Source organism: Leucopleurus acutus (assembly GCF_964270905.1).
Source record: "Leucopleurus acutus genome assembly, chromosome: 16".
Lineage (NCBI taxonomy): Eukaryota > Metazoa > Chordata > Mammalia > Artiodactyla > Delphinidae > Leucopleurus > Leucopleurus acutus.
In genome coordinates, this window is record NC_139158.1 from 7018368 (window position 1) to 7044978 (window position 26611).

Consider the following 26611-nt stretch of genomic DNA (forward strand, 5'->3'; position numbering starts at 1 on the left):
GGTTAGGACTCAGTGCTTTTACTGCTGGGGCCCGGGTTTAATCCCTGGTTGGGGAACTAAGATCTGCACCCCCCCCCCAAAAAAATTGGTGCTTTGAAAACTATTTGTAATGCCTTCAACAGAGGTTACATGAAAAGTGTCTGTTTTGATACTTTTAAATTTGATGAGGAGGCGAAGGCTATTCACTGACTTGAACTTACCAAAACATTTTCACAATCTGTGGGGATCTCATGACAATCCAAGGTGACTTGCAGGGCAGTTAGCTATCAACAGTCTCATTTTGTAAATGTGGAAACTGAGGCTTATACTTACATTCTCATCCCTTTACAGGGATGGTCCAGGGGTTCATCAGGAGGCTAGCACTGCACACAGTAAAGTCGACAAAGCTGCCCTGGTTCATATCTTAACTCTGCAGCCCTAGGAATCTGTTTCCACTACTATAAAATGGTAACAATGCCAGTACTTAACTTCATAATATTGTCGTGAGCGTTAAATAAGTATGGAAATCAATAAATATGAGTTGTTATTACGGTGTCATGCAGCCCTGTAAAGAGTTCTACAAAAGCCCACTGAGCAACGTGGGGACACTGCCTGGGCAGGACTTTTCTCCCAGCACACCTGAGTTCCCAGGGGCAGAAGCTGCCCCCACTCCTTCCTGCTCGGGTACCTTCGGCATCGCTGCCCTTTCCTCTGCAGCGCTGAGGCCTGCGGGCTAGCCCTGCGTGGGTCAGGATCTCTCTAACTCCGCCCCCTAAGTAGGGGCGTGGCCTCACATGCAGGGGGCGGAGCCAGGGCGAGAACTGGGACGTCGAACTCCCCTTCCCAGTCTGGAGCCGCCCAATCCGGGAGGGTAGGTCACGTGATCATCCAGCGGTTTCACCCTCCCCTATGCCGGTACCATCTCTGCCAGTCCCGGGGGAGATGTCTTGCGCCTTTTGGGGAGGCAAAACATCTGTTTTGGTCCATTTTGCGTGGAAATAGTGAGGAGTAATATCTTTGATGTGACAGGGCCAATATTTGCCCCTTAGGTGGTACTTTCCCTTCCGGGCTCCCCCCACTAAGTAGTTGGTCTCGCCCAGCCGGGCCCTGGGCGCGGCTGCGACGGCCGCGTCACTGGCGGGCGGGATCCCTCCGCTCTAGGGAGAGCAGAGCTGGACGGTGAGTTGCGGTGACTGAGGAAATCCATCCGCGTCGCCGCCGCTGCCGCCTCCGCCGCGGAGGAAGACAGGACCTCTCGCGCTCCTCTAGCGACCCTTCGCAGAGTCCCACCGCCACAGGTACCTCCGCTGATAAAAGGAGTCCTCACTCCCCCCCTAAGCCCCAAATTCCCAGGGGGGAACCTCTCTTCTGTCTGTCTCCCCGGTCTGGCCTCTCGGGAGCGGACGTAACTCTCCAGACCTCCCCTCCCTTTTTCTGGCCCCGTCGCTCCCAAACCCGGAAGGGAAACCGGGGCACCCTCGCCTCCAATAACGCACGCTTTCGCTGCACCATCGGGGTTATTTTGCCTGACCCCAGATCCCAGGCCAGCCCCACCTACCTCTTGTTCCCTGAGAAGTTGGGGGTCTAAATTCGGGGCTTCCTCTAAGCCCCGCCCCGCCCCCTTTCCCCACCTCTACCACCCCCTTGCCTGCCCCTGGGTAGCACTCCTCGTGTCCTCCCATTTCGCACCCCCGCCGGCATTCGCCTTGCAAAACTCCAGAATCCTCACTGAGGCAGGCAGGGCCGCGAGGCTACCCTTCTCCTCGTCGCCACCTCGATTTGGGGTCTGCCCGTGTTTTCTGGCCACATTACCCTAGACCGGACACCTCGGCACCCTCTTACCTTTAGTAGTCCTAACCCCACGCTTAGCTCCCAGGCGGCCCCCACCCACCCCACCCCCCCGCCTAGCTTTCATTTGGGCAAAATGGAGGTCGTGGGGGCCGGAGGACCAGGCCCACTGCGCTTAGCAGCGCGGCACCGGCCCGCGCCTTCCAGCTGCCAGATCCGGGGACCCTCCCTTGTCCCTTCCCCTTCTCCCCACTAGACCTGCGGAGGTGGTTGCACCCCCATTTCTCCGTGGTACCCCCGGCTGCTGTATGCCCAGAACCCGGGGCCGCCTAGGGGGCCCTGGCGAGTGATGGGGATTGAGGTCTGGGAGCGTCGCCCCCGCCCCCAGCGGCTTCCTCCCGGCCTGCTTCCTTCTGCCCCGGGCGTCTGGCGTTGCCGCCCCGCCTGGGCTGCCGGCAGCTGGAAGGAAGGGGCTTTCTCCGGAGCTGGGGAAGTGGGGTGGGGGGCTTTGCCCCCTCCCTTTTTTGGAGGGGCGTCCTCGGGCGCGGGTGTAGAAAAGCTGAACAGAGGGGAAATGTCAGTGGGGAAGAGGAACGCCCAGGGTACGGGGGAAGTGGGAGCAGGATGGGGGACGCCTGGGTGGGCAGAGTGCAGTGTGCATGGCCAGATCACACAGGTGTCTAAAGGGGAGGGGGGGCAGGACTCCGGGCCCTGGAGCGGAGCCAGCCAGGCCCCTGGGGCCCCGGCGCGGAGCCCGCGGGCTGGGCTCTTGGGGAGCCGGGCCGCCTGGGGCCGCCCGCTCGCCCGCCCGCCGGCGCCTGGGAGAGAGCAGCTCCGCGCCTCTGGGCCCGGGACCTCTCTTTGGAGTCCTAATTACTCGAGAGCGGCTCCCACGGGCTTTCTGCGGGCGCGCCGGAGCGGGCGGCCTAGCCGCTGGAGGGAGCAGCGGCTTGGGGCTGGCTACCTCGCCACCCTCGCCTCCACCCGCCGCGGGCGGCTAATGGGGCGCAGCCGGCCCAGGGATAATCCGGGGTGAGCCGTCCCGAACCTATTAGTGCCCAATCGGCTTTTCCCAAATCCTGTAAACAGCCACCCTGGCTGGTTCTGGGGAGGGGCGGGAGGCTGGGTCGGGCGGGGGCGATGGGGCCGGGGGTGGGGTCATCCACCCTACAGGTCTCAGCCGTGGATGCGGTTGCCTCGGCAACCGGGCTAGGGTGGGGGCACTTCACCAATGAGGTGCTCTCAGTCCGGGTGACGGTTGCCTAGGCAACCCCACGAACAGCCCAGCTTTCCCCTCTGGTCTCCCCCACCCCCAGTCGAAGCTGGGGATGTGTGTGTGGAGGGTGTGCGGTGTATGGGGGTGAATTTAAAGAGGCACCGTCCCTTTTAAAATTAGGTGCTAGGAGGGCGGTGTCTCTGCGGGCCGGGGAGGACGCCCGGTCTGTTTTCGAAGGGACTCTCCCCGCCCCTTCCCGCACCCCAGTTCCTGCAGCGGGTGTCCCGCCCGGGCTGCTGTCCGAGGGAGGAGTTTCCCCTGCGCTTCCTCTTGAGCTTCCCGCTCCGTTTCCGGGGGGCGGGAGGAAGATTGGGGAAGTCAGCTGTTGCCCGGCTACGTCTCTCCCGTGCCAGAGGCCCGTGCTCTGTCCGGGGACCGCGGCCACCGCTGGCGCCCCCTCCCCCTCCGACCTGTACTTACCCCTTCCGGGCCGCGCGTCAACCCCGCCTTTCCCCCTTCTTCCCCGGCGGCCTTGGGCCTGACGTCAGCCCTGCATCCCCCAGGCCTCGGGCCAGCGGCGAGGAGCTGCCTCCCCCAGCCCCCGTCCCGCGGCCCCCAGCCGCCCCCAACCCCGCCCCACGGGCCCGGCGCCATGAGTGAGCTGGAGCAACTGAGACAGGAGGCTGAGCAGCTCCGGAACCAGATCCGGGTGAGGGCCTGGCCGCCGGGCTGCGGCGGCTGAGCGGGCAGGGCCGGGTGGCTTGTGTGCACCGGGCCAGGGGAGGGGTTTGTGTGTGGGTGGTGGTGGGGTACCCTAATATACTCCTGTCTCATCCTCTCCATTCCCTTGTTTCCTGTTCTCTTTCCTCTCCTCCTGTCTTATCTTCGTGCCTCTCCATGAATGGCTCTGCCGTCTCTTATAGGATGCCCGAAAAGCATGTGGGGATTCAACACTGACCCAGGTGAGATGAATCCAGGGCTGGACTTGGGTTTAGGGAAGGAGCACGGGTTGGAAGCATACTTCTCAGAGGGCCCTGCCGCCTGAACCTTCCTGAGCCCATTCTGCCTCCACCTCCAGATCACAGCTGGGCTGGACCCAGTGGGGAGAATCCAAATGAGGACACGGAGGACCCTCCGTGGGCACCTGGCAAAAATCTACGCCATGCACTGGGGGACAGACTCAAGGTGCGTGCGGCTGGGGCTGTGTGCTGAGCTGTCGTGTTTGCCTTGGGCTGAGTTTATGGCAGGCAGGGTGGGCAGGGGTAACCTTGCACGTCTGGTGCCAGAAACAGGATGCCCCTGTTGCCAAGTCTGTTTGGGAAGCCCATGACTCCCAGACATCCCCAGGGGATGGGAAACAGGGCCATACCGACAGGAACTTCTCAGCTGCTGCCGGGAGTTGTCTCCCACCAGATGGGAGAGGGGGAAGGGTGTCCTGCCTCCAGAGGGGGCTTCCCACCCTGACCCCTCTGCGTCTCCATCCACTCTCTGACAGGCTGCTGGTCAGTGCCTCCCAGGACGGGAAGCTCATCATCTGGGACAGCTACACCACCAACAAGGTAGAGGTGGCACCTGAGGCCGGATGGGGCTGGGCTGCAGGCCCTGGCTGGCTCTGACCCTGGGCACTGCCCCTCGTCCATAGGTCCATGCCATCCCGCTGCGCTCCTCCTGGGTCATGACCTGTGCCTACGCGCCCTCAGGAAACTTTGTGGCCTGTGGGGGATTGGACAACATCTGCTCCATCTACAGCCTCAAGACCCGTGAGGGCAATGTCAGGGTCAGCCGGGAGCTGCCTGGCCACACTGGTGAGAGGCGCCTGGCAAGGCACAGGCACTGTTGCGGGGTGAGGGGCTGTGCTGCCCTCCCTTAAAGACCTGGCTGACCAGCCCCTTTCCCCAGGGTACCTGTCATGCTGCCGCTTCCTGGATGACAACCAAATCATCACCAGCTCTGGGGACACCACCTGGTGAGGCCCTGCCAGGGCTAGGCAGTCGGGACTCACCTACACTTCCTGCCGGGGGAGGGAGCACCGCCTCAGTGCTCAGGCGGTAGTCCCCACCCTGCGCAAGCACCGGCAGAGCCCTTGTTCTGAACACTCAGCCTTTTGCTCTGGTGGCAGGAAGGAGGGGGAAGTGGGGGACCTCTTCTCACCTGGGACAGGAGCAGGCTTCTGTCACCCAGTGGCTCCCGGTGCCCCTTGTGTGGAGCCTTCACTGGGCCTGGGCTCACAGGGAGGAGGGGTAGGGGAGAGGGAGTCTGTCCTGCACCCGTCTCTGATCCATTCCTTCTTCCTGTCACCCCTCCAGTGCCCTGTGGGACATTGAGACAGGCCAGCAGACGGTGGGTTTTGCTGGACACAGTGGGGATGTGATGTCCCTGTCACTGGCCCCCGATGGCCGCACCTTTGTGTCAGGCGCCTGTGATGCCTCCATCAAGCTGTGGGACGTGCGGGATTCGATGTGTCGACAGACCTTCATCGGCCACGAGTCCGACATCAATGCCGTGGCTGTAAGTTCTGGGCGAGCTGGGTTGGCCCATCTTTGCCAGGCTCCAGGCCCTGCCCTGCACCCTCATCCCACTCTGGTCTTGTGTCCTGCAGTTCTTCCCCAACGGCTATGCCTTCACCACGGGCTCTGACGACGCCACGTGCCGCCTCTTTGACCTGCGGGCCGACCAGGAGCTCCTCATGTATTCCCATGACAACATCATCTGCGGCATCACCTCTGTTGCCTTCTCGCGCAGCGGCAGGCTGTTGCTCGCTGGCTACGACGACTTCAATTGCAACATCTGGGATGCCATGAAGGGCGACCGTGCAGGTGAGAGCTGGGAGCTGAGCAGGGGGTGGGTGGGGACAGGGAAACGAGGCTGGAGTTCTGACGTCCCGCTCCGTCCCAGGTGTCCTCGCAGGCCACGACAACCGAGTGAGCTGCCTTGGGGTCACTGACGATGGCATGGCTGTGGCCACAGGCTCCTGGGACTCCTTCCTCAAGATCTGGAACTAACAGCCCCGACCCCAGCTGGGCCCAGGCTAGGAGGGGCCCTGCCCATGCCCACACTACAGGTCGGGAGCTCTGGGGCTGGGTGCACACCGAGCCTCCCTCCTCGGGCCACGGGGCCTCGGGTCCCTGCTCCCCTACCCAGGTTTGGTTCCTCCCGGGGCCCCCACTGTGGAGATTAAGATGGGAATAGAATGGGGGAAGAGGAGGGGCAGAAAGCCCTCATCCTTTTGCTGCCCTGGGGTCAGGGCCTCATCCCTCTGGAGGGCCAGAGGCAGGAGGTGGAAACTCCAGGGGCTGGCTTTTTTAAAACTGGTTTTATTTTAATTTTTATTATATTTTCAGTTTTTCCATAAAGGAACCAATTCCAACTCTGTACCTGGTCTCTACCTTTGCTTATGTCTTCCTCGCTCTAGGTATCTGTCCCCAGCGGCAGACCAGCTGGGGGGATGTGGGGCTCCAAATAGTGGGGTGGGGACTACCACTCCTCCTCAGCCAGAAGCGGAGTCACAGGTGGGAGGACCTTCTCTGGCCCGCAGGTCACAGGTGTTCCACACACACAGCCCTCCCATTTCTAGTCTGGCCTGGTTAGGCTGGCCGACCATAGCCACCCCTTGCCTGTGGCTTTTTCAGTTCCCAGCTCTTTTGAGCTGTGCCTCTCGTTCCCAACATCCCCTTACCCCAAGAAACAACTCAGACGCAGGAGGGGAGAACACACACCAAGTTTTATTGGGGGGAAGCGGAGTATTTACAGAGGCAGGTAGACGAGAAGGGAGTCACACAGGTTGGGGAGATGGTGGGTACAAGGCAGACAAGGATACAGAATGACCCCTGCACCCACCCTAACCCCAGGAAGGGCGGGGGAGCAGCCGGGGCCCAGGAAGACGGGCTGGGAAAGGACAGCAAGGGGCCTGAGTCCCTGGGCTGGGGGGCTCAGGGGCTTGTAAACATTGACCACTCTCAGAAGGGGATGGGGGTGGGAGAGGGCTCCCCCTACACTTCCTCACAGGGTTAAGGCCTCTCCAGGCTCAAGGGCCCCCTAAATTCAAAGTCTCTTTAGCTGGGGGGGGAGGGGAAGGAAGAGACGGGGAAGAGTGTCATCCCCCCTCCCCCTGCATTGGCTGCGGCAGGGGTGGGGGCAGTTACATTCAGTCACAACAGTACTCCCCCAACACCTCTAATGCCACCAAATACTGGCTCGAGGAAAGGGGGAGCTGGGGGGCCAGCAGCAGCAAGACATTTCCCCCTGGCCCATCACCCCCTTATTGCTTTAGAGAGAATATTGTCTTTTCACGGACGCTAACACTGTTGAAACCAGGGAGAAGCAGGTGGAGGGGGCCCCTCCACCCCCGAGGCCAGCTTTATCCCCCCAACACTGACCCAGTTGCCACTTTGGTGCAAAAAAAAAAAAAAAAAAGTTAAAAAAAATCATCTCTCTGGGGATAGATGGGGAAAGAAAACTGGGGCCACTCCCCATTTCCCCAGGGCAGGAAGGATAAATACATTCATGGAGGGGAGGCAGTGGCAGAATCTTGCCCTAATACTGCGCTCTGAGCAATGAGGTCCACGGGAGAAGTTAAATGAGAAATCCAAAAGATACAACAAACTTAAAAGAAAAACCCAAACGGAGACAAACCCAGGTAGGTGATTGGGAGTAAGTTGGTGAAGGGCAGCCTACCCCCGACCCAGGAGAGAGACACTCCCATTCTTGACACCCCACCCTACCCAACATTTAAAAACATGAGGGGAGCAGGGAGGGGAGAGGCCGCGTGCTCCTCTCCCATTTGGTCAATGGAGGGGTCAGGGCCGAGCTGGGTGGTCCATGTCCCACACAGCTGGCTGCAGGTGGGGGGCTCCCTTCTAACAGCCCCGCACTGCAACCAGAAGCCCCAAGCGGCCCACTCCGTGGCCTCCTTGGCCCCTCGCCTGCCCCCTTCACAGGAGGAACAACAGTCATGAAGTGGCGCCTCTCTCTCCAGCTCCTGGAGGAACTGCTCCGCCCCCACCTCTCTCGGGTTGAGGCAGCGGGCGCAGCAGGGGCTCGTGGCCCAGAGAATACATTCATGTGGCAAGGCAGGGAGCTGGAACTTTCAGCTTCGCACCCAGGCCGGCCCCCCGAATGGCAGCGGAGGGGGAAGCCCCTCACCAGGGCCAGAGTGGAAGTTCTGCCGGCCTGCCAGCCAGGTGAGGTTGGCACTGCCGGCACTCTCCCATCCACCCTGTCGGCCAGTGCAGGGGGGCAGCCTGGGGCGCTGAGGCGGCCTGGCCCATTTGTGCAACTTTCCCCAGAAGCAGCAAAGCCAAGGGGCTACTTTGGCCCCCACCTCAGACACCTCTGCCACAGTCACAGCAACAAGGGAGCCGTTCACAGCGGGTCCGGCCGGCGGGGCTGAGGGGGCCTCGCTGTGCAAACTGCTGGCACCCCAGCTTCCAGTTACCCCAGTGGCCCACCGTGTGGGGCAGGGAGGGTAAGTGCAGCCTCGGGGGCCAGGCAGGACAGGTCCGTGGGGCCCGTGTCCCCACTGCCCCAAAATAACAGTGTGTTTTTTCTTTCAGTCTCCTAACCATTTTTTTTTTGTTTTTCTTTTTTCTTAAAAAAAAAGAAAAAAAAAGAAAAAAAAAACGAAACAAAAACCTCTGTGGATCTTCCATTGTTGCTCCCCCATCCCCAAAAGGGAAAGGGAGTGCTTAGAGTCTCCTTCTTAACAATTTTTTTTTGTCTCTAATGTTTTCTTCAATGTTGTTTAAAATTAAAAACAAAAACAAAACAAAAAAACCCTTCCCCCCAATCTGTAAAGTGCCTCGTGGTGGGTGAGTTAAGGTGCATCGTGTGGTTTGTAACAAGTGCTGGGGACCCTGCCCCTGCTTCCTCCTATGCTCCTCGTGGGGAGCCTGCAGGCCGGGGACCCAGGGGTCCAAGCCGTTGCTGCTGCCCCTGGCCTATAGCCCAGGGTGCTGGTGGGACGGGCTGGTCAGTAGTCATCCACGCTCTCGATCTCACCAGAAGGTCCATGCAGGGAGTACCCTGAAGCCAGGGGAAGCTGGGTTTGAGCTCACCCACCCAGGCTCCTGCCCAGTGCTGAGCAAGGAGCCTCCTCCCCACTCCAAACTCACCCAAGATGCTGGGGTCCGAGTGCAGCATCAGTGCCCGCCTCTTGGCCTTGCTGCCCTCCCCAGAGCCGAGTTTGGTGCTGTGGTTGGTCTGAAAGGCTGTCTGCAGGGAGCCACTGCTCAGCCAAGCCTCCTGCCAAGCAGCGGGGGGGCGGGGGGGGGGGCGGTCAGGGGAGCGCTGGGCGCCCTCACTGCCTCTGGCCAGGGCTCTGTGAAACCTCACCTGCTGCTGCTGCCGCTGCTGGCTGGCCTTCTGCTTGGCCCTCCGCTCCAGGAATTGTTTGGCAAATTCTTTGGCTTCCAGCGTGTCCCCCAGGCAGGAACGGATATAGTCATGGACGTCGTAGGGGGATTCCACCTCCTTGAGGATCGCTACAGCCATGGGCACTGCGGGGCAGGATGGGGCTGTCAGAGCCCACCGATGCGGGTCTGGTACCCCCAGCCCGGCCTCCCGGGGAAAGCCACCCGTACCGTCCAGGCTGCCCGTGGTGCTCAGCGTGTGCAGCATCTGCTCACACCACTGGGTGAAGCCATCCTGGGGCCGGGGGATGCCCTGGAGCAGCTTCAGCAGCTTCTCTTCCTCTTCCGTCTTTTTGCGCACAGGCCGACCCGACAGGTGGCTGTACGAGTCACTGAGCAGGATGGAGGTGAAGCTCAGGAGTCCCGCACCCTCCCACGCCCACCCCCACAGGCCCCGGCGCCCACCTGATGAGCTCAGGAGTCCCGCACCCTCCCACGCCCACCCCCGCAGGCCCCGGCGCCCACCTGAGGGAGTCCCGCACCCTCCCACGCCCACCCCCGCAGGCCCCGGCGCCCACCTGAGAGAGGGGCTGCTGCGGCTGTTCTTCAGGCCCAGGCTGCGGGCCAGGCTCCCGCTGCTCTTGAGGGTGTCCTCCCAGAGCCCCAGGCCGCTGCTGCCCCCACTCTTGTCGGGCCCGCCCCACAGCGGCCCAGCCTCAGACACCCACTGGTTCAGGGGGGTGGCGCCCAGGCCCCCGAGCTGCTACAGAGGGCAGTAAGTCAGGGTGGCCCAGGCCGGGACACACACACTCAACGCTGAGTGGGAGGTTCGTTCAGGTGGCACGGCGGGTGGGTGAGGTGAGGTGAGGGCCTCACAGAAGAGAGCGCCTCCAGGGTCACATGGGGACCAGTGTGCCCCCCACCCCGGGTCACCCCGGGAGCTGACCGGAAGGGGTTCCCGAGAGCCCCAAGGTGCCAGCCAGCAGGGGCCAGGCCCAGCCTGCTCACCACGCGGTGGTTGGGAGCCTGGGCCCGCGAAGGCTCCCGAGGCGGGGGCTGCTTATGCATCTGCCGCTCGCCCTCCAGCTGCAGCTCCAGCAGCGCCTTCATCGACAGGCCCTGCTTGGCCAGGCCGGCCCACAGGGGGGGCGGGGAACTGGGCGCAGGAGGCACAGGAGGCACAGGGACGGCAGCCACCGCCTGCTGCTGCTGGAGCAGCTTCAGCAGGAGCTCCTGCTGCCGCACCTGAGGCAGAGACGCGGTGAGGGCCGGCGGGCACCCCCGCCCGGCCCAGGCAGGACGTGCGCTCGGCCGGGCCCCCACCTGCTTGCGCCGAAACAGCTCCTCTTCTTCCTGCCGCCGCTTCTGCTCCTCCTGCTGCTGCTGGCGGCGCTTCTCCTCTCGGCGCTTGCGCTCCTCCTCCTCCCGCTTCGCCCTGAGCTCCACTTCTCTGCGCTCCTGGAACTGCAGCGGTCGACATCAGACCTGACGTCAGGCCTTCCCTGCCGTGGCCCGGCCCCCAATACCCGAGGATTCCAGCCCCAGACGCCCACTCACTTTATGCTGCAGCTGGAGTTGTTCTAGAATTGGACCCTGAGTCGAAGAGTTAATTGGTATGTCCCAAAGACTGGCCTCACCGCCTGCAGGGAACAAAGGCAGCTGCAGGAGGGAGCTCAGGCCTCAGGGTACCCACCCACCCGCGGCCGTCGGGGATAGGGAGGGGACTTCAGGGCTCAGGATGGGCCGGGCAGGCAGTGGCTGGCCACACACCTGACTGTGATGAGGCTGAGGTATGTATGTCCCAGAGGGGGCCCGAGTCTGGCGCTGACAGGGACCGGTTCATCGTCGGGAGCAAGTTCTGGTCCCCACCCCTGGGGAGCAAAGCACTGACACTCAGCACCCTAAAGCCATTTCCAGCCTGCACCCCACGCCCCCACCACCCGAGGGCTGTGCGCGTGGCCACGGGAACACGGAGCGAGGATGGAGCATCCCACACACCTGGGGGGCTTGAGAGCTTGGAGCTGCTGCAGGAACGCGGTGAGCTGCTGCTGCGGCGGCGGCGGCAGGTCCCCCAGAGCCGCCTTTTCCCGGAGCGCACACTGCGGGAGCTGGCGGCTGCCGAGAAGTGGACGGGCATGAGGTGGGCCGGCCACAGGGCCAGTGCAGCCCTACTGACAAGCCCTGCTGGGCCCCCCATACCTGCCGACCAGCTGCAGAAACTGCTGGTGCTGCAGCTGCTGGTACAAGGCGGCTGCCGCCAGCTCCTGCTGCTTCTTCAGCCGCTCCTGGTCCATGTTTCCCTGAGTGAGGGCCAGAGAGTTCCGGCGGCTCTGACCTTGGCTTGCTCTGCAGCACCCGCTGCCATCCGCCAGGCTCCCACCTCCCGTCCCTGCTCTGTGCAAAGGGGGGTATGCTCACCAGCAGTGGGGGTGGTGAGGGCCCAGGGGCAAAGGGCACACGACCCCACATCTTGATCACCTCACCCAACGGCTGGAAGCCCTCATCACAGCCCCGCTTCACAAGCAGGGCCATAGAGAAATAGCCCGCCTGGAACCACTCCGCCATCTCCTGTGTCGTGAAGGGGCCTGGGCCAAGGGAAAGGGGGCTGTGGTCAGAAAGGGGCGCCAGAGGAGCCCTTGATGAGAACGGTGCTGTCCCCACGCCCCAGGAGCCCCTCCTGCATGCCCTGTTTCCCACGGGCACCTTGGATCTCCCCCTGCGGGTCCTTGTAGAACCACTTCCGGGCCGCGCCATGGCTGAGGGGGAGGGCGGTGGCAGCTGCAGAGTGGCGCAGGCCCTGGGCCTGGATGGCGGCTGTGAACTGCTCCTCCTCCAGGGAGCTGTCCTGCAGGGAGGCCACGAGCTTCTCCGCCTCCTGGGAACCCAGGGAGAGAGGGGAAGCCTTAACCGGCCAAGCCCAGCAACATCGGACGGGGCTGGGGCTAAGGTGGGGTGGGGTCAAGAGAGCAGGTCCTAACACAGCGGGACCAATGGGGAAGAGCCTGGAACCGGGGCAACGACAGACGGAATAAAGACTCTCTGTCCCCCCAAGAGGGGAGGATCCCCAGAGCCTTCTCAGGCCCCCTCACACCTGCTGCAGGTGCTTCAAGCCTTCATCATCTTCCAGATCTCCAGGTGGCCCAGGGGGTGAACCCACCCCAGGACTCAGCTGCACTGCCCTCATATCGTCTCCTAGAAGGAGCAAAGAAGGGAAGGTGGAATGGGTGAGTCCAGAGGAGGGAGCGAGACAGTCCCCCTTCTACCACCCTTATTCCAGAAAAGTCGGCGCTAACTCTGGCCCCCCCACAAACACTCCTTGCACCTCCTTCCCACAGGGAAGGGGAGCATCTTCCCCACCAGCCCCAGGCTCCAGGGAAAGGGCGGCCCTGCCCTCTGGCTACCTTCAGCTGCCGGCAGGTCTTTCTCCAGAGCATCACCGCCTTGCCCGTTGCCTCCCCAGAGTGGGCCCAAGCTGGGCAGTGGGGATGGGGAGCTGGACTTCTCCTCCTGAGGAGGCAGTGGGGTCAGTTCTTTCCCACCTGAAAGGGAAGGGTAATTACCAGAATTCAAAACCAAAGAGCCGGAAGGCCTTCAAAATGATTTAGCACAAACCTTCCATTTGTGGTCAGAAGGGCCTCTGGGTATTGAGTCCACCCACGTATCTTTGGTCAACACAACTAAGGTTCGGTGAACTGACACCACAAACCCCACTTTGCACACTTCCTCTCTTGCCCCTGCAGTAATGGACACGCATCCGTATCACCGTCCGGGGCTGTACACACAATACCACTGGTTTAATACCGTGTTCGACAGATTCGAGGGACTGTCGAAGGTCATTTTGATTCTGCTTTGATTTTCATCTGGCCCTTGGCCTTCTGGACACAGCCCTGCTGTTTGCAGGCTCCTCCCCACACTGTGTCGGCACCGGCCTCCCTCCGTGTTGCCCGCGGACCCCGCTCGCCCGAGGCTGCAGGCGTCCTCCTTGCCCTACCGCGCAGGCTTACCCGCCTCAGGCCCCTCCTCGTCCAGCCCTTCGGAAGGCTCTTCCTCCTCTTCCTCCAGACCCTGGAAGTCGAGCTCCTGCTCCTCAGGAATGGGCTCCTTGGGGCCCTTCTGCACAGGTTAGGGGATATGACAGGGAGGTGAACGGCAGAGGAAAAAAGAGTGGAGTGAGAGGACCCCCTCAGGGCAGGTTCCCACCAACCTCTAAGAAAAGTCTCCCCCTCGCCGCCTCGCAGATACCTTGACAGGCAAGAAGGCCCCGGAGGCATCGAAGGTGCCCATTTCTTCATCCTCATCGTCCAGACACCACTCCGGGAGCCCATCCTTGTCGTCATCAAAGCCGTCAGGCCCTCGGCCCCTCCGGAGGTGAGAGCCGCCCCCCCCACCCCTCCCCTCCTCTTCACCACACCCTCCTCGATCCCCTCGCAAATCAAATTCAAACTTCCGACGCCGGTCCCCATGTTCCCGCCAGCCAGCAGAGCGGGGGCCGCCATCTGGGCAGGAAAAGTCGGAGAAGGAGAATCGGTATCCCAGTCAAGCCAGAGTCCCCACTCTTCTGCCGCCCACTGGGACCCCCGGCCCGGAACCGGCACTTCCGGGACAGCATTCCCACCCGCCCCGCTCCAGAACTCTCTGCTCCCTCTGCCTGGCCGTAGGTGCCCACCCTCACAGGAAGTTCTCGCCACCCGCCGCCCCCGACGGCGCCCACCTGGCCCCCATCTCACCAGGGCTGGCAGAGCGCCAGCGGTCGCCATCTCGCCGGGGTCCTGCCCCAAGTCTCCAGCTGCCCTCCTCCTCTTCCTCTTGTTCCTCCCGGAGAGAACGCCAGTTCTCGCTATCTGAGCGGGCATGCTCCTTCCTCGGGCCAGCCCCTCCCTCATCAAACCCGGATCGCGCTTGGGAGCAGGGGAAGACACAGTCAGCGGGCGGCGGCCACGGTCCCTGCAAGACTCTTACTATACACCTTGCTGGGAAAGAGGAGCCCAGCTCCGGGCCCTCCTGCCCCTACCACCTCCCCCAGGAAACATCCCCCAACCGGGGCCACCCATTTCAGTCCTCCCCCACCTCTTAACGAACTCAGGGCCTGGCCACCACCCTCGCCACTCTCCATACCTCCATCCCTCCTGGCCGACTTCTCAAACCGCCTCTCGCTTCTGTGGGAGGGACAGGTGTGGGTCAGAGGACAGTTCCGCCCCCAACCTGCAGGATCTCTGCTCACCTTGTTCATTCTGCCCCGAGAGGTGCGGGAGGGGGCGGGGGGGCAGGGGGACGGGGGGGCTTGGAAGGAAGCCCAAGGGCGTGCCCAGAGAATCGGAAGGAAAAGGGCAGGGTCATAGGGGGTCAGAGGGCACAGAGAGAGCTCTCTGACTAGGGCTGATCTGGTGGGTCTCCTGGTGCCCTCTGACGACAAGACCCAAGCCTTCCTCCGTGAGACCCTGGGCCCTAACCCCGGGGCCCCTCTCTGCTCTGCCTCTGTGCCCCCTTCTCCCAGCCTGCACCTGTCATCCCAACTCTGGCTACGCTGGATCTCCCGGGGGTTTCGGCCAAAGGCCCCATCGCCTTCTTCAATGCTTCTTTGGTAAAAGCAACTGTCACCGCGGCCGCGGCCTGGAGGAGGAATGAGGTGCGCGTGGGAAACCTGCCGGCTCACCCCTCCAAGTCCTCAAGACCGCGAATCCCACCGCTGCCCGCCCCAGAACACGCCATCACCCCCCTCTACCTCGGCTCCGCGTGCTGCCCCTGCCACGGGAGGCGCCACCTAGGGGGGGACCAGCCCCTTTCCCCATCAGCCTCAGCACAGCCACACTGTTCACTGACAGGGAGAAGTTTCTCTGAGGAGGGAGCCAGGGGTGGGAGTGAGGACCCAGGCACCTGACCGCTCCCACCCCATCCACAACCGCAACTCCACCATCTGCCTTCCCAACTCCAGCCCCCTCCACGGTGGAGACGCGGCACCCGCCGGCAGGGCCCCACCTGCTCCTCCTCAGTCAGAGGCTCCAGCGCCAGGGGCTGCAGTGGCTCCTCCTGCAGCACCGCAGCAAACTCCTTGTCTTGCAGCTCATCGGGGACCTGTCAACGGGGGCAGGAGGTATCACATGCTCCGGGGCCCTCTCCACCGGCCAAGGCCAAGCGGGCAACTGGGCCACACCCCACGCCCGCCCACCCCTACCTTGCTCTCCTTGACATAGAGGGCCAGCATCTCCTCTCGCCCGTAACGATAGTCGGCCAGCTTGTATTTGGGCATGGCGGGGGATGGGGGTGGGGAGGCCACACTGCCACCACTAGAAAGGGCCCTCAGCCTGCAGAAGGGGCACGAGAAGGAGAGGGACAGAAATCTGAGCAGCCCCGTCCTTCCCGGCTTCTCTACGCCACCCAAAGCACACTTGACTCACCACTCAGGCCCAAAGTTGAGGGTCTCTGCTGCCATTGTGGAGCTGGGCGTGTCCTAGAGGTCGAGGGGATGAGCAGGGGAGGGGGTACCGGGTGTTCACTCTCCAAACACCTGTGGAGACGTGGGGGACACTGGGCCTTGGAGACGGCACAGCCGGAGAGCCCGAGGGTATGAGGACTAGGTGGGTACAGTAATGGGCTCTGTAAGGACTCGCCTAAGCCAGCCACGTGCCACTCACACCATGAGTTAACCAAACAGTCACGGTGGAGGAAGGCCTGGGGGAGGGGAGGAAAACAGGCAGGCAGAGCCCCTTCCAGCTTCCGCAGGGGGACGCCCTCCCTCTGGCCCAGACTCACCTGGCAGCCTTGCCCAGGGAAGCAGGCAGGGCAGGGGCCGGGCTCTCTCCAGGCAAGGGCCTGTGCTGGAGTGAACCAGGGTCCCCAGGCAACTGGATGTTGGTCTGACCAGAGCAGTGCCCAGGGAGGGACCTTCACATCTGGGAAAGATCCTTATTGAGGGGTGAAGAAAAGAAAGTGGGGTTAAATTAAAGGTGAGACAGACCTCCCTGCCTCCAGCCCTCCTCCGTCCTGCATAACGAGAAGGCCCACAGCTGCCTGGAGGCCGCTGGTTACGGAGCACAGGGCAGCCCAGGCCCTGCTCCTCCTCATCGCTGCCCTCCACTCATCAGGCCTCTCGAGCAGTCAGTTCACTCGGCCGAGCCCGGCGGAGGTGCTGGGGGTGTGGCAGGGAACGCCAGGCACCTCCCGACAGCTCGGCACTCTCGCCAAGTGGCCCAGCATTCAGTGAAGGGGTGCCTGAGATACACGTGGATGTTTAGGACAAAGATAAAACACACACACACACAAGCAAAAAACCCACTGGAGTCCCAAATGTTCTAGAGAGAGAAAAGGCCAGTTATTAAGAGGGTGAGAAGTTTGTCTGGGAGCAAAATTACCTCTCCCCTGAGAACACTCAGGTCTGGCCGCTTGGCAGCTAGAATCCAGAGACTCAGTTTGGGGAGAGACCCAGTACAAGGGGAGCGGGGGCTATTCCAGAGCCTGAGGTGGGGCGCGCTGAAGGCCGTGGCCGGCCACTCCAGCCAGCGTGCCCAGGGCTCACTCACCAGACCGGAGTCAACACCGAGGCCCGGTCCCTGGGATTGGAAGAGCCCGATCGTAAGGACAGAGAGCCAAGGAGGGAACGACGTTACCGTGATACAAGCTAGGAAGAAGGCTCCCTCACCACAGAGCGGGAATAAGGTCAGAGTTACTGAGGCTGACAGAAGCGGTTGTGGTGGTGGCAGCGACCCGTCCCTCTAAGGAACAGCGGAGGCGGCTCTCAGGAGGCGGCACATCCCTGGTGGTGCCAAGCAGATTGGGGGAGGGCAGGGGCTCAGGGAGCCGCGTAAGGGCTTCCCTCACTGGCTGGGGCGGAGGCGGGACCGGAGCACCTCCACAGTTCCCATCGACTCCAAGACTCCACAACTCTGGGAAGGAAGGAAGAAGAAGGGTTTCCACCAAAGGGGCCAGGGGAAAGCTGCAGCCCAGAGCAAACTCCATGACAGCCACGGGACCCACTCCCAGAATCCCAGCGTCCTAGGGCGAAATGCAGCTTGTGAGACCATCCAGAGCAGGGCTGACCTCCCCCGGCACGGGCGTCTCTTCTACAACAGCCTCAGCTAGCCACTTCTGGAGCTGGAGCACGCCACAGCCCACACGGCCGTCAGAGAAGACAGGCCTGTTGAAAAGCTCTTCCTGTCACTGAATTCGAGTAGGCCTCCCAGAACAGCCGAGTCCGGTTAGTTCTGTCTATGCTACAACCCTTATGTAATTTGGCCAACGAATGACTCTTGAAAACATTAGCTAAATAAAACATACCAGTCACGGAAGAACAAATATTGGATGATTCCTCTCACGTGAGATTACCAGGGGAGTCAAATTCAGAAGAACAGAGTAGACAGTGGGTGCCAGGGCTGGGGGTGGGGTGGCAAGGAGAGTGGGGAGTTGTTTAACAGAGACAGTTCCAGCTGAAATGGGGCAGATGAAAAAGTTCTGGGGATGAGGTAGATGGCTGCACAACAACGTGATGAATGTATTTAACGCTGCAGAATTGTATCCTTAAAAATAGCTAGCGTGGGGGCTTCCCTGGTGGTGCAGTGGTTAAGAATCCGCCTGCCAATGCAGGGGACACGGGGTCAAGCCCTGGTCCGGGAAGATCCCACATGCTGCGAAGCAACTAAGCCCGTGAGCCACAACTACTGAGCCTGCACTCTAGAGCTCGCAAGCCACAACTACTGAGCCCACACGCCGCAACTAGTGAAGCCCGCGTGCCTAGAGCCTGTGCTCCACAACGAGAAGCCACTGCAATGAGAAGCTGCACACCACAACGAAGGGTAGCCCCCGCTTGCCACAACTAGAGAAAGCCCGCGCGCAGCAACAAAGACCCAATGCAACCAAAAACAAAAAAATAAAAATAATTTTTAAAAAATAGCTAAAATGGTATATGTTATATTTGACCATTTTTCAAAGGTTTGTGGGGGGACTTCCCTGGCAGTCCAGTGGTTAGGACTCCATGCTTCCAATGCAGGGGGCGCAAGTTCGATCCCTGGTCGGGGAACTAGGATTCCACATGCCGCGTGGTGCGGCCAAAAAATAATAATAATAAAATAAACATTACTGGTAAAAAAAAAAAAAAAAGGCTTAGGGGGAAAAGAAGACGTTTGGGGATAGCTATCACATACTAAGTCTTCGTCACTCCAAGAAAAACACCCCACTTCCTTCAAACAAACTCAGGAGAGGCTGTTCTGAGCCTCTTCCAGGCCACCCCAGAAGAGCCCCATCCTAGACGGATGGGACAAAGAGTCCTGCGAGCATGGAAAGCTGCTGCGGGGTGAGAGGACAGAAAGGGGACAACTCACCCTCCCACCCCTCCAGGGAGTGGCAAAGGCGGCTGGCCGCCGGGCGCTTCCCACTTCAGCCGTCGCCCTTCTGTCCTGGTTGCAAGGAGCGAACTGAGAAAAAGCGCTGGCTCCCGGTGTGAGAAGCAGGGAAACTGCGGAGGCGAGAGAGACAGGCAATCAGGCGAGAGGAAGTGGAGGAGCGGCCGGTGAGAAAGGCCAAGCGTCCAGGCGGGCCCAGCCAGGGGAGGCCTGGCTCCCAGAAGCCCGGTGGCTGCCTGGCCCTCCGACTGTGGGCAGCACACACGCGCCCCACCGTTTCTAGCTCCAAACAGGCGTGCGTCTTTCCCACGCCCTTCGTCAAAGCCACCGCTTCTCAGCTGGGGGCAACTCTGCTCCCCAGGACACATGCGGCAATGTCGGGGGACATTTATGGTCAGTATGACTGGGAAATGCCACTGGCATCCAGTGAGCAGAGGCCCGGGTTGCTGCTCCACATCCTACGCTGCCCAGGACGGCCCTCACTGCAAAGAGCTGTCTGGGCCCGGATTACCAACAGGGGCACAGTTAAGAAACCCCACTGTGTGCCGCAGGCAGAAGGTAACCATACCTATTGTCTGTTTATGGGGAAGAATGTAAGACAAGAGAAACCAAATTTACTCCAGCGCATTCCTGCCTCTGAAGAGCAAGGAAATCATTCCCTAATTACACTGTCCCATGAGAGAAACCTGCAATCCTGCCAGGAGGGAAATCCTCGGGAAAAGAATAGATTCAGCAAAATTGTCCTGAGTCTATCACAAACTTTGAAAGCCCAGCATTTGGATCCCCTTCCAGTGAAGGAAAGAGGAGGAGGTGGCAGGCAGCGGACGGAGACAGCATCCCTCCCCGGCTACTTGGCCTAAGGATGTTGTGCTTAGCGCCCACCTCTCAGCATCTGTCTGCCGCATCTATCCACAGCCCGCCCCCTTCTCCTTCTCAAGCCTCAGCATACCCTCACGCCCTGAACACCTGAATTACTGCTCTTAAAAGGCTGCCCCCTGCCGGAGTCCAAGGGAGAGGACACACACTGGTCCTGGGTGCTCACGACAGGCTTGAGGGAACACGAGGGGACCCTGTTCTCTGGGGTTCAGAACTTACAGGAGAAGGAAAAAATCCAGAGAATAGGCAGTCCCAGTACACACTAGGTTAAGGACGTTACTTCCTCACTCCGTCACCGTGACGGGAGCGCAGCACCAAATGCCCCGCACTTGAGCGGCCGCCCAGCCCCCGCCTGTTGGAGGCGGCTCCGCCCTTCCTCAGGGTGGGAAGCTTCTCCACGCGGGGTAGGAGAACTCTTGAGGCTTAAAAAGAGGTGCAAGCCCATGCTCTTCCCAGCTGGTCAGTTTTCCCAGCTCTGCCCTCTGGGCCATCATAACAACGCCCCGCAGCATGTCTCGCAGTTCACAGTTTGCAAAACACTTCCACGCTTTACCTCATTTGATCCCTTCTGCCCACTTGCCCAGTCTTGGGCTCAGGCAGAGAAAACAAGGAAGAGAGGCTGCAGCTGCCCTGATAGGAGACACTGACGTCTCCGACACCCTACCTGAGACTGGAGAAGGGGCACATGTGCAGCAGGAACCACCCCAAATTCACAAGCACACTTTGTGAGTTTTAAACCATTTTTAATTTCTCGTGAGAATCTTTAAAATCCTTCCCATAGGGACTTCCCTGGCTGTCCAGTGGTTAAGACTTCACCTTCCAATGCAGGGGCTGTGGGTTCGATCCCTGGTTGGGGAGCCAAGATCCCACATACCTCGCAGCCAAAAAACCAAAACATAAATACAAAAAAAAAACACAGAAGCGATACTGTAACAAATTCAATAAAGACTTGAAAAATGGTCCACATCAAAAAAAAAAAAACAAAAAAAACAAACAAAAAAATCCTTCCCGTAGCCACTTCTCACCTCCTCTGCTCTAAAGTGGGGCTTTTTTTTTTTTCCTATCCCAAACTCCAACTACAGATGTAAAAGCCAGGGCAAACTGGGGTCCTTTAATCCATCAAACCACAGACAACACTGACGTATCTGCTGACTGAGAAAGACAGGCCAGGAGTCTAAGAACAGAACTCACTTGACTGTAATCACCATGTGGGACCCCTCGAGGTCCCTGGTCCAGGCCATGGCAGCCACACAACGCCCAGATCTGTTCCAACCCTGCCCAGTGACACACTAGACCTACCATCTAGGAAATAAAACTGAGTCTGGGGTGAGGGTGGGTGGCCTGGGACTGCACAGGGAACGGTACCGATGAAGGACCAGAGAGCAAACACCCACACCGTGAGAAGCTAAGGGGACCAGCCTGTTGGTACCCAAGGTGTTTCAGATGCAAGCCAAGGGGCGGGGGCTAAATTGCAACCGCGTGTCAGCTCTCGGGCAGCAGAAAGGCTGTGGAGGCTGATCTCTGGAAAAGCAGCAATGAGAAGCAAGAGGGGAGTGAGACTGGGGTGACTGGAAGAAAGAGCTGGCCAACAAGTACTGGTTGAGCATCTATCCCCGGGGCTAGGCCCGGCCCTATGATGGACCAGAACTGTACGCTCACTGGGAATTCTAGTAATGGCTGGGTAAGACGTGTGAGATGAGGGTCTTTTTAAAGTTAACTTGGAAAAAAAAAAAAGGCAAAGTGTGAGGGGCCGTGACTGGGGAGCTGCTGCATCAGGGGAGATGGGCTGGGAAGGGCTCAGCCTAGCGACAGGACAGACCAAGGTGTTTCACACGGCCGGGCAACCGGGAGGAAGAAGACCCCAATGACCAAGCACTAATGTCGCTCGCTGAAAGGAAATTTAGGCGAAGACCCAGGCGAAGTGCTGTGGTTAAGAGGAGAGGCTTCCACGTTAGCCAGAAGTCACGGAAAGCTTGGACTTTAAGACCCGCCAGGCCCAGCTCAGGCCGATAAGAAACCGGAGGCGCGTTGGTGGATATCTCCGGGGAGAACCGGGCATTAGGGTCCCGGGCCCCCGGGCGGAGGATGCGGGCGGGGGTAGGCGGGGGGCCTGGGCCCGGCTTCCGAGGGCCGGAGAGCTACCGTTAGGAGCGCGGGGGTGGGAAGGAGGCGGGCCGGCCCGGGAGGACGGCGTGCCCTTCAGGGAGGGGGCGCCAGGTGCGGGGGCGCGGGCGGCCGCCCCCGGGAGGGAGCCGGCCTCCCTCCGGGCGGCGCGGGGGCCCGGCCCCCGCCGGGGGAGGGTCAAGCGGGGAGGGCCGGAGGGCGGGCACACCGGGCGTCGGGGCGGCGGCCTCGGGAGGAGACGGGGGAGGGTCCGTGCCGGCGGCCCGCGCTCCCGCTTTGGCTCTCGCAGGCTCGGCGCGGCCGCCTCGGCGTCGGGGGCGGGCCTGGCCCGGGCCCGGCCGCGGGCCGGGCTCCGCGGGGTCGCCGGGCGCTTACCGCGGCGGGCGGGCGGCGCGAGGCTCCGGTCCCGGGGCGTTGGCGACGCGCGGCGGGCCGGGGGGCGGTGGCAGCGGGGGAGGGGTCGCTGGCGCTCCCGCGGCGGCCGCTCCTCTCTGTTTGTGTTTGTAGCAAGATGGCTGCCCGCCTCACACCACGTGACGCGGACGCGGGGCCGCGGGGCCGCCCCCTCCGCCCCCGCCGCGGCCGCCGCCACCGCCACTGCCCCCCTTTGCTACTCCGGCCCGCTCCGACCCGCACGGCCTAGCGCGCTCCTAGCGTGCCCGGCGGGCGCGGCCCGGATGCCCGCCTCCCCCGAGCCCCCCCGGCACGTGACCTGGGAGCCCGGTGCCTCACGTGACACAGCCTGCTGCGGGCCGGGGGGGTTGTGAGGGTGTCCCCGGGGTGCTCCCCGGCTGCCCCCCCCTGCACGCGATGCGCGACCATCGCGACGAAGGCCGCCGCTAGCGGCATCGCCCGCCTCCCGGACGGTCGGCTTCCTCCGGGAAGCCCGCCTGGATTGAAGGAGACCACGTACAACCCAGAGGTGTGTTCGTCGGACATCCCCGGGGTATACGAAATAAACGAGGAACCTAATGGTTTAGAAACAAGTCCGAGGCAGCACTGGCTGGTGAGATCTGGAGTTTCTTTCTGGCTCCGCCACCGACTAGCCCCCTAGACCTCGGGGGCGAAGGAGTTGACGGTGTCGGGCCTTAGTTTCTGTTTTATAGTAAGGTATTGATGCTCTGCTCCGCCCCATCCCTGGCCCCCATTCCACTCCCTTCCGGAGTGCTGAAAGAATTAAAATAGGTGAGTGTGAAAGGCTTCGGAAAGAGAGAAACTACTATGCAAATGTGAGAAGTAGATTGACACCGCCTTTGTTTAAAAAGGAGGTTTTCAAGAATGACTTTTCCGATTCCCTGAACTTTTTAGGATGAAAAAGTCTTGTGTGTGTTTTCACCGTTTTCTTTGGAAGTTACGCCAGAATGTATACTCTACTTCCCAGCTTCCTAAAACAGCCGTTACCAAAAACAATATAATCCTCAGGACAGGGAAGGGCAAATTCAGACTTGGAACTTGAGTCCTCTGTGTTTCGCCAAAACGGAGCGCCGACCTCCGGAGCTACCAGGAAGGCCCTTTGTTCTTGCACGGAGCACACCCCAGGTTTCTATGCACTTATAGATTTCGTGTCTGCTTTTTTCAGTTCCCTTGTCTTTCTTGCAGTCAGGATTCCTGCCTCAGTGTAGTCAGTGAAGCTGCTTGTTCACAGGCTGGAAAATGCAATTGTTTAAAGCGAGGGCTTATGTGCTGGTTCCATCCTATACTGACCGTGGCCTTGGGCAACTTTACTCATTTCGGAGTCTCTGGATTGTATGGTAAAGCACTTAACACAGTGCTTGGTATAGGGCAGGCACTCCACAAATGTTAGCTAGTGGGGCCTTCTGGGTCCACAATATTCACATTGTCAACTGTGTGAAAATATATCAACAGAATCCAATCTCCAATCAAGTTCTTCTAGAACAAAGTTCTCAAGTTTATGACAGCTGTTTTTTCTTACTCCAAAGCTTTTGTTGTTGTGTCCCCCCCCCCCGCCCACTTTCCTAGATGTGTCCTACCCTCTGAATAAGGTCTTCGCCTTTTGGCCTGTTTTAATGATTATTTAGCAAATGTGAGATTGTAAATTATAGTGGAGAAATGGTACAGGGGAAAGAGGGGGGAAACCCCTGTGAAGGGGAAGCAGTCAGGGACAGTGGTGGCCTGTGCTGAGCAGGAAGGAAGGGCAGGATTTGGGTAGATTTAAGAAAAGTGAGCGTCAGCTTTAGAATAGTGACAAGCCAGGCTGATGGGAGAAGAGGACCTGGATTGCTAGTTGGATGAGAAGTGAAGTGAAACTTAAGTTGAGGGCTTCGAATGCTATCATGAAAGTGTTTTTGATTGGACAGTAGTACCTACCTACCTACCAGATGCTTTGTGTCAGGGAGAGCACGCTGGACTCCAAGGTAGAAGATTGGAGTAATTGATCGGTCGCCCTGGGTTTCCTGTATACCAGCTTGTGATCCTGGCCAAGTAATCTCCCCCAGCCGTAAAGTGAGAATGCGTTTGCTGCTGATGACACTGTGGAAATTGAATTGCATAAGCACCCTCTCTGAGAAAGGAAACAAATCAGAACTGTGAATCTCCCATACAAAATTAAAGAAAAGAATTTGAATGAAGAAAATCACTTGGACCTAAGATATTTTTGTTTATTCAGGTTTATTCAAGACTATGCTGTAAAATGCCTTGGTCTGTGTTATTTTGAATTTGGAAGCTTTTGAACTAAACAAAGAGTTGTGGTTAGATGGTTTATCGAGATGAAAGGGAAGTCTCAAGTAAGAGTAAACAGCCAAACTCTCTGCCTTTTTTTCCTAACGAGCTAAGTTCTTTGGTCAATCAAGTGTAAATGCTTGTCAAGTCACCAGTGCAAAATCACCACATTGCTAAATCCACTGGTTTGTTACCTCCTGTGGCCTACCAACAGCATATGACACAGCTGGCCACTACCTCCTCCAAGAAATGCTTTCTTCACCTGGCCTCCAGGTCACCGCACCCCTTGGTTTTCCTCCTACCTCATCAGCTGTTCCTTCTGAATCCTTTGCTGGTTCCCTCCTACTTCCCTATCTCCCAGGGCTCAGACCTCCCAGACCTCTCCATTGTAACAGGAGGTACTGCACAGGATCTGAGCCCAGCTGCTAGACGTTACTGCCTCACCTTAGCCATTGCGTCCTGTGGAACATCTTGCATCCCCCCAAGGTCATATTGGCTGCACCTCCTTGAGGGTCCACTGAACCCTATCCATGCTCCATGCTGAGCAGCGGTTGCACTGTCTTGCTCATCTTGTTTGCCTTCCACAGTAAACTCTGAGCTGCTCAGCACAGTATTGTTCTAGGATGTACGTAGTCTTCCAGCAGCCTAATGGGTCTCCTTGATCCAACTTTTATTGCTGAGTAGCAGTCCATGGTAGGGATGTACCACACTTTAACCAGTCACCCATTGAAAGACACAAGGGTTGTTTCCTGTCTGGGGCTTTTACAAACACTGCTATTACAAACACTGCTGTGGACATTTGTGTACGAGTTTGTAAATTCCCATGTGTGCTCTTGCTGGGTCATATGGTGAGTGTATGTTTAATTTTAGAAGAAGCTGCTGAACTATTTTCCGGAGTGGCTGGACCATTGAAAATTCCCACAAACAGTGTATGAGAGATCCAGTTTCTCTGCATTCTCCTAAACACTTAGTATTGTCAAAATTTTTAATTTTAGACATTCTAATAGGTGGGCAGTGGCATCTCATCATGGTTTTAATTTGCATTTCCATAATGGCTGTGTTGAACATCTTATGGGCTTATTTGTCATCCTTATACCCTCTTTGCTAAAGAACCCTCTGTTCAAGACTTTTGCCCATTTTCTATTTTTGTTTGTTTGGTTTTGTTTTTTTCGGCTGCGCCAGGTCTTAGTTGCAGCACTCGGGATCTTCGTTGTGGCATGCGGGATCTTTCAGTTGGAGCATGCGAACTCTTAGTTGCAGCATGTGGGATCTAGTTCCCTGACCAGGGATGGAACCCCGGGCCCACTGCATTGGGAGCACGGAGTCTTAGCCTCTGGACCACCAGGGAAGTCCGTAATTGAGTTGTTTTCTAACGCTTGAATTTAGAGAGTTCTTTACTCTGGATACAAGTCCATTGTTGGATATGTGATTTGCAGGTATTTTCTCGCAGTCCGTGGCTGGGTGGTCTTTCACAGAATAAAAGTTTTTAATTTTGATGAAGTACAATTTATCAATTTTTTTTAAACCATATATTACTTTTCACATATTTATTTATTTATTTTTGGCTGCATTGGGTCTTCGTTGCTGTGCATGGGCTTTCTCCAGTTGTGGCGAACGGGGGCCACTCTTCGCTGCAGTGTGCGGGCCTCTCATTGCAGTGGCCTCCCATGCTGTGGAGCACGGGCTTCAGGCACGCCGGGCCCCAGTAGTTGTGGCACGTGGGCTCAGCAGCTGTGGCTCACAGGCTCTAGAGCGCAGGCTCAGCAGCCATGGCACACGGGCTCAGCTGCTCCACGGCATGTGGGATCCTCCCGGACCAGGGCTCGAACCCATGTCCCCTGCACTAGCAGGTGGACTCCCAACCACTGTGCCACCAGGGAAGTCCTCAATTTTTTTCTTTAATGGATCGTGCCTTTGGAGTTGTATCTAAGAACTCTTTACCTGACCCTATGTCATGAAGACTTTTTTCCTATATTTCTTCTAAAAGTTTTATAATTTTCCATTTTATGTTTAGATCTACCATCCATTTTGTGTTAATTTTTTGCATAGGGCTGAGGTTCAGTTCTTTGCCTATTTATTCAGTTGTTTTAGCACCACTTGCTGAAAAGACTCATTCTTTCCCCATTCAGCTGCTTTTGCACCTTTGCCAAAAATCAGCTGGCTGGCTCTTCCGCGCCAGCCAGACAGGGGTCCATACGGCGTTGTTCTGGACTCCCATCGTAACTTAAAGGGAAACTTTCACAATTTCCAGAGCCTTTGATATCCTGCAA

The 26611-nt window shown here is 59.1% G+C and overlaps 2 protein-coding genes across 5 annotated transcripts; one reads left to right on the plus strand and one right to left on the minus strand.

Annotated features, from left to right (window-relative positions):
- Positions 1 to 1162: 1162 nt before the first annotated feature.
- On the plus strand, positions 1163 to 6353 carry GNB2 (G protein subunit beta 2). Its single transcript, XM_082857591.1, has 10 exons — positions 1163 to 1277; positions 3547 to 3692; positions 3907 to 3945; positions 4062 to 4168; positions 4479 to 4542; positions 4626 to 4788; positions 4883 to 4949; positions 5290 to 5491; positions 5583 to 5799; positions 5879 to 6353. Exons 2-10 carry the CDS (start codon positions 3636 to 3638, stop codon positions 5983 to 5985), a joined length of 1023 nt encoding a protein of 340 aa, XP_082713717.1. The 5' UTR covers positions 1163 to 1277; positions 3547 to 3635; the 3' UTR covers positions 5986 to 6353.
- Positions 6354 to 8839: 2486 nt separating this feature from the next.
- Positions 8840 to 22267, minus strand: GIGYF1 (GRB10 interacting GYF protein 1). Of its 4 annotated transcripts, none has more exons than XM_082856391.1 (25): positions 22038 to 22267; positions 15726 to 15835; positions 15503 to 15632; positions 15307 to 15402; positions 15053 to 15164; positions 14832 to 14940; positions 14446 to 14486; positions 14058 to 14228; positions 13573 to 13826; positions 13335 to 13443; positions 12732 to 12869; positions 12422 to 12522; positions 12034 to 12205; positions 11749 to 11915; positions 11530 to 11630; positions 11329 to 11445; positions 11101 to 11201; positions 10888 to 10970; positions 10654 to 10794; positions 10339 to 10575; positions 9909 to 10090; positions 9562 to 9722; positions 9314 to 9477; positions 9094 to 9223; positions 8840 to 9004 (listed from the first exon to the last, which is right to left on the minus strand). In XM_082856391.1, the coding sequence occupies exons 2-25, from the start codon at positions 15758 to 15760 to the stop codon at positions 8952 to 8954; spliced, it is 3105 nt and encodes a 1034-aa protein (XP_082712517.1). In that variant the 5' UTR covers positions 15761 to 15835; positions 22038 to 22267; the 3' UTR covers positions 8840 to 8951. The 4 variants fall into 4 exon arrangements, with proteins under 4 accessions (XP_082712517.1, XP_082712516.1, XP_082712515.1 ...); XM_082856390.1 differs by having other exon boundaries at positions 9909 to 10093; XM_082856389.1 differs by having other exon boundaries at positions 9094 to 9477.
- Between the last annotated feature and the right edge of the window lie 4344 nt (positions 22268 to 26611).

Coding starts and splice junctions, on each gene's coding strand:
- GNB2 (XM_082857591.1), top strand. CDS start 3,636: ATGAGTGAGCTGGAGCAACTGAGACAGGAGGCTGAGCAGCTCCGGAAC. Junction 3,946..4,061: donor GGGATTCAACACTGACCCAG/GTGAGATGAATC, acceptor CTCCACCTCCAG/ATCACAGCTGGGCTGGACCC. Junction 4,543..4,625: donor ACAGCTACACCACCAACAAG/GTAGAGGTGGCA, acceptor CCTCGTCCATAG/GTCCATGCCATCCCGCTGCG.
- GIGYF1 (XM_082856388.1), bottom strand. CDS start 15,760: ATGGCAGCAGAGACCCTCAACTTTGGGCCTGAGTG. Junction 15,165..15,306: donor CTCTGACTGAGGAGGAGCAG/GTGGGGCCCTGC, acceptor CTCCCTCCTCAG/AGAAACTTCTCCCTGTCAGT. Junction 10,576..10,653: donor AGCTGTTTCGGCGCAAGCAG/GTGGGGGCCCGG, acceptor TCTCTGCCTCAG/GTGCGGCAGCAGGAGCTCCT.